Below are 6,000 nucleotides of genomic sequence, written 5' to 3' on the forward strand. Positions count from 1 at the left end.
TTAATAATAATTTTGCTAAGGAAGGGGATGAAAATCGTACACGTCCAATTACAGAGAAAACAAAGTCTGCTGTCGAGTAAAATGGTGGTTCGAAAAGATACAAGAAAAATATACTTCAACAATTATTCATATCTTTTGCATTACTCATTTTCCCGATTGTAAGACCCTTCTCACTTTGAAATAAAGAAAATTATACTCCTACAGTTATCTATATTTTTCGCTAATATATTTATTCATATTTTAAACGATTAAAAAATATAAATTTATGATTAATATTCATTTACCAAATTTGAAATTATTTTCTTTATATTTCGTTTCTAATTTCCCCTCACCCCTCTTTTAATTATAAAACACCCTTCACGTTGGGCTAAATTCCCCCAAAAAGATCACGAGTACAAATTGAGAAAGATTCGGGGAAAAGTAAACGAGAAAAAGTGAAACGTACAGTAGCGGTGCAATTTTCGCGGTTCACCGCGGAAAGAACGTAGTAATACGTTATCGCGGTGGTTGTGAATTCGTCAAAGGGTTCCACTCAAGGGGTTGAGAGAACATCAAAGATTCTTCGACTCGTTGGAGGCCTCTCTTCGCTCCATCCCCTTTAATATCGAAATTTTCAAAGTGTCGTCGTTCCACGGGTAGAGGGGCCAATGATACGCCCCTCTGGGAGAGGGGTGGGGGGTGGTGGGAGGCGTTGTGAAAGGCGCGGAGAAGGACGTCTTTGGTGAGTGCTCGAAGTTCGAAACTGTGCCGATTCCTGAGTGCATTCATTCGGTCTGCCGCGTGTCACGCTTCGGACAGCTTCAGAGAACGGTGGCGATGAGGGGTGTGTGTGGGGGGAGGGAGGGTGGCATTATGCAAGCGGGCAAAGGGAAGTAGCTGTGAGCGTTGTGCATCCACATACACGCATACACCCACACACATACACACACACACGTGCAACGCTCGATACATCGGCAGATGCCAGAGCGTCCGACCCATTTTCCAACAATGCTCGACCCGTTTATTATTAGATGCGGAGACTCAGATACGGGCCTGTCGGCCAACCGAGCCTAACTGGAATAAAGACGTACACGAGAACCATTCGTATCGCATGAAAACGTTCCAGCACGATCGTGGACAGAGGCAGATGCAACGAGATCGCGTTCCGATCGTTTGGCCAACGATTCGATGATTCGGGGAGCCTTACGTTGAGAGCGAAGACGCCTCGTATCGTCCATCGATGAACAATGGGTGCTCTTGGTTGATCATTTTCCAATTCGATTCGCGATCGGAACGCTCCCAGAGTTTCCACGGCGCCGTGCGAGAACGGTCCACGCTCTCTTTAAAGGCTTTGGACTAATGTCATCGAAAGACCAGGGCTTGAGTATTGTTCTCGCGCAACTTTGGAACGCTTCGGTTCCCATGATAGAAGGATCCTGTCTGCCAGGAGGCATTCAGACACCGACAGCCACGGGAACTAGTTAGTCGCCTCCGATGGAACTCGTCGATCGACGATGTTGGCCTAGTTCGCCCGCCACGTTCGCGTATTCCACCGAGTTCCAGTTCACGGGAAACTAAGAGATGCGCGCTGAGCAACCGTTGAAAGGGACTCACTTCGTAGGATCGGGAGTATTGTCTGTAAAACTTTGGCTCGTCGCGTTACCGCTGGAAGATCCGGGGCATTTAGGCTACACCAGATCCGGGAACTAGTTAATCGCTTCGAACGGGGAACTCGCCGATCGACAATGTTTGCTCGTTTCCGTTTCGTTCGCGTATGTTTTCTCAGTTCACAGAAAATGGAAGTGTCGTAATCGTGGACTTCGTTCAAAGGGACTTTTGTTCGAAAATAGAACATCCGACGCTTGCGATAAGATTGGGAGCGTTTGTGAAATTGTGGAACATGTTACCTTAGTTTCTAGGATAGATGAATCTACAACTGCTAGGGCATTTAGGTTACAACAGTCCCGGATGCTGATCGATTGCTTTCAATAAATCTTACCGATCAACAATGTTTACCTGTTTCCGTTTCGTTCGTGTATGTTTTCTCAGTTCACAGGGAACGGAAGTGTCGTAATCGTGGACTTCGTTCAAAGGGACTCTTGTGAGTAAATCAAGAGTATTGTCTATAAAATTGCAGAACGCGTTGCTATAGTTTGTAGGATAGATGAATTGACGACTGTCAGGGCATTTAGGCTATAATAGAGTCCCAGAAGCTAATTATTTGCCTTCGATAAATCTTACTGATCAACAATGTTTGCCTGTTTCCGTTTCATTGGCGTGTGTCTTTTCATTTCCTAGGCAACGGAAGCGACGTAAGCGTAGACTCCGTTCAAAGGAACTCCTGTCAGAAAAGTAAAACGTTCTACGACTGCCAGAACACAGTCTCCAGTAGCTCCAGGAACTCGTCGATTAGAAATATTGACCTATTCGCATGTCCCTGATGTTTATCGTAAGCGTGGGTCCAATTAGGAGAAACCGATCTCTTTTAAGGCTCCAGATTGTTGTTGTCCCCTGATTCTTTGATACGTTCCGAGTGCGCTACAATTTTGAACACAGACGACTCTTTGCCAGGAAATCCGTACTACAATTAGTCAACATCCCTCAAAGTCGAACATTGTCTATTTGGATCTATTGTTTGCTTCTTTGTGTCTTCTGGGTCGAGCAGTGACATATGCAAACTCTCCCTGTCTATCAGCCCAATGCATTCATTTCCATTCCGCCTCGAACGGAGACTACGGGGCCACATATTTTCTATCCAGTAATCCTTTGTACGCATCACGATTTCGCTCTGCGGGTGGGGGACGATTGTTCACGATGCGCGTAGGAACGATCGCGAATTCGTCGAGCAAAATCGGTTGAGCACCTTTGCGTACACCCGGTGCATCCGGGACGAAGTGCAACGCGAGCAACGCTGCAACTACATAGGCGGATTCCGGGGGACGTATTTACCGAAGACGAACGTGGAAGACGCGGGGGGGTGTAAGTCGTCAGCAAATACGTTCGTTCGAGGGAAAACTATGTCATAAGCGAAATTTCGTTTGAGTTTGTTAGGCGTCCTCCTTCGAGCGGATACCTTCCGCACTGTCTGAAATTTTTTAAATCCACGTTCACGCGAGGGGGGAGAGACACTCACCCCTTGACAGTGTGCACCTGTTCCTCGGCTTTTCGTCTTTGAATGTCCACCTCTCGTCGTGATTCTCTCGCGTCGGGTTCTGAAACAAACAGGAGACGCGGTTAAAGGCAAACGAAAATATTACGCTTTGATACTTTGATGGATTTGGGACAAACGTTCGGATACAAGTTTCGCAGGGTTTCGTTACTTTCGCGTGAAATATCGAAGATGTTAGGCGTTCCTCGAATCTCGAGGTCTCGGTTGTAAATTTTCCGCTTTGGGCTTCAGGTTTTGTTTTCGAGCAGTTTGGTTGCTAGGTATAGCAAAGTCTCGGGTATTGATCAAATTTGTCGATGGATTCGCAATTTGGAGTCGTTTATACCACTGTTATGAAATAATTTTTCCATTAAAGCTGTCGTGGACATCTACACGTTAAGAGCTCAACGATCTCCCCATCATTTTTGAATCGTTCCTGTCGTGTGAAGGCGAAGACGGATCAAAGGGACTGATAATGTCTATACCACTGTTATGGAATAATTTTTCCATTAAAGCTGGCGTGGACGTCTACACGTTGAGAGCTCGAAGCTCTCCCCACCATTTTTGAATCGTTCTTATCGTGTGACGGATCAAAGGAACCGATAACGAGGAACGATTCCATGGAAGGGTATCTCCTCTACGTTAAGAGCTCCCGGTTAGGAAGGGGTATTATAATAAATACCGCACTATGTTTCTCGTAACAGAACCACGTTACTTGCTACCAGCTGCTACCAGTTCCAGCAAAAAGGTTCTCTACACGTGCATTTTGATAAAATTGATCAGCCCAATACTCGAACAATACGCGAGGCACCAACAAAGTTGCATATTCGCTCGAGCAACCCTGTTCTCCCTGCACAGTAACATCAACTCCTTTGCTCGTACCGGTGCTACAAATTGCAATGCTCAAGTTGGCTTTATTGTCTTCTTCAAAGTTCCAAATTGCACTCTACAAAATTCCTGTCTACCATCGATCGTTGCCGGAACTATCTCGAACCTTCGGCTCCTTCAAGCCTTAATTAGAATTTCAAACTATCCTTGCCCGTGCAACGAGCAACCCGAAGAGGCTGTACAAAGGACATCCGGACGTTTCGATGCTTAAAAACGACGAATACCTCGCTTTCTTGGTCACAAATCGGGTAACGTGTCGTAGACGGTTACAGCCGATCGGACACCAATCACCTGATCGTTCATCGAACGATACCTAACCGCGAACGAGGCAAAAGGGCGAGAGAACGATCGGAGATCCAACAACGATTATCTTCGGGGTCCTCTCGACGAAACAATTGGCTCCAATTTCACCATCGAACGAATTCACGCCGTCATAGATCACGAGCAGACAAACGTAATATAGAGTGTCGGGCCGCCCGCCGGTGGGGCGGAGAAAGAAGGATCCTCCGTTCGGAATCCTCGCGGGGCCTCTTCCACGACGCCGATCGTCGACGTCGCTCGTCGAGCCACGGGTTCAACGAGCTGGCTAATCGAAACCGCTTCCCGAGCTAACCACTTAACTCGAGAGGAGCCAGGCGAGAGGAGGCCCATCATCTGCCCCCGTTTTCTTCGCTCGCGGTTCACCGACACTACCTTCCGCTATTATTCTTTCGCCAGGATGAACCTCGGTCGAACGTCCACTCAATGATGGAGTCGCATCCTGCGCGCGCGGCCGTGTCCTGTCCACGATTCCGATCCAACGGAGACACGGAGTGTATCGTTACTTTTCGTTCGCGCAAGCTGTCGCGCCATTATCGCGTAGACTCTATACTCGGTGGGAATACATTCGAGGTATCCCAATATTCGCAACGGAATCAGATTCACGAGTACACGTGCGTCAATTTCCACGAGGATCGTTCCTTTTGTCGCGCAAGCTGTCGCGCTGTAATCGTGTAGACTGTACACTCGGTGGTATACATACGAGGGACGCGTGTCAATTTCTACGGAGATCGTTACTTTTCGTGGCGCAAGCTGTTGCACCGTAACCGTGTAGACTGTACACTCGGTAGAAGGTGTACGAAGTGCACTGCGTATACAGTCGCAGACACGAGGACGCGTGTGAATTTCTACGAGGATCGTTACTATTCATCGCGTAAGCTGCTGAACCGTAGACCGTGTAGACTGTATACTCGGTGGAATATATACGAGGCGTACCAGTAATCGCGGTACAACCGAGAAGGTGATGATTATTCAGAAACAAATGGTGAATCTAGGAATTTACCCCTTTTTTTCGGAGGATGTGTAATTGTACGATTTTTGTCGATAGAAATACGGTAGAACCTCGAGAGCTTCGTCGTCGAGGGGATGGTTACTTAGCAACCAGCGAAGAGAGGTACATTAGTTGGTAGCAAAGACCTCTGTACGTGTATTAGCGGTGATCCTAAGTGAAGGTTCTTGTCATTGGATCGGTTACCTCGATAGTTGCACATACCGTGGGCTGTGTTTTTCCACAATAATCGAGGCATCCGTTGCACGGTAAGATACACCGCAGCGTGACTCGAATATCGGGAGCCAAGATCCCAGCTACGAACTTTGTACACTTCTTGCGTACCGGTACGTTAACAGCCTGTGTACATCAACAAAGTTGCGGGTTGGTGCGTCACTGTGTGACGGGAAGCACATTTGGCGGTTTGTACCCTCGGGTTATCGCATTCCGTATCACTTGAGTGTGCCTCGAATACCTCGCTACGTTCCCTCCACCGAGTATAATTGATGCGCAGTCAACGGATGGAATGCACTACTTAGGGTAGAAAATATTCACCGTTCAAGGTCACTTACCACCGAGGTGAACCGCCGCGCATTCTCTTTCACGTCGCGCTTCCCCGTTCGAAACAGAGAGTACGCGACGAGCGCGCGAGGAGAGTGGGGAATTGCAAACAGAACAA

The 6,000-nt window shown here is 47.5% G+C and overlaps 1 protein-coding gene across 1 annotated transcript in view; it reads right to left on the reverse strand.

The window, feature by feature from the left end:
* Positions 1-3,749, reverse strand: part of LOC143144935 (uncharacterized) — a 60,951-nt gene extending 57,202 nt beyond the window's left edge. The window contains exons 1-3 of the mRNA XM_076307816.1: positions 3,660-3,749; positions 3,268-3,404; positions 3,113-3,191 (exon numbers count right to left, since the gene is read on the reverse strand). Coding sequence (XP_076163931.1) covers positions 3,113-3,191; positions 3,268-3,404; positions 3,660-3,749 — 306 coding nt within the window. The remainder of the gene's footprint in view (positions 1-3,112; positions 3,192-3,267; positions 3,405-3,659) is intronic.
* Between the last annotated feature and the right edge of the window lie 2,251 nt (positions 3,750-6,000).

The sequence above is a fragment of the Ptiloglossa arizonensis genome, chromosome 3, assembly GCF_051014685.1.
Source record: "Ptiloglossa arizonensis isolate GNS036 chromosome 3, iyPtiAriz1_principal, whole genome shotgun sequence".
Classification (NCBI taxonomy): domain Eukaryota; kingdom Metazoa; phylum Arthropoda; class Insecta; order Hymenoptera; family Colletidae; genus Ptiloglossa; species Ptiloglossa arizonensis.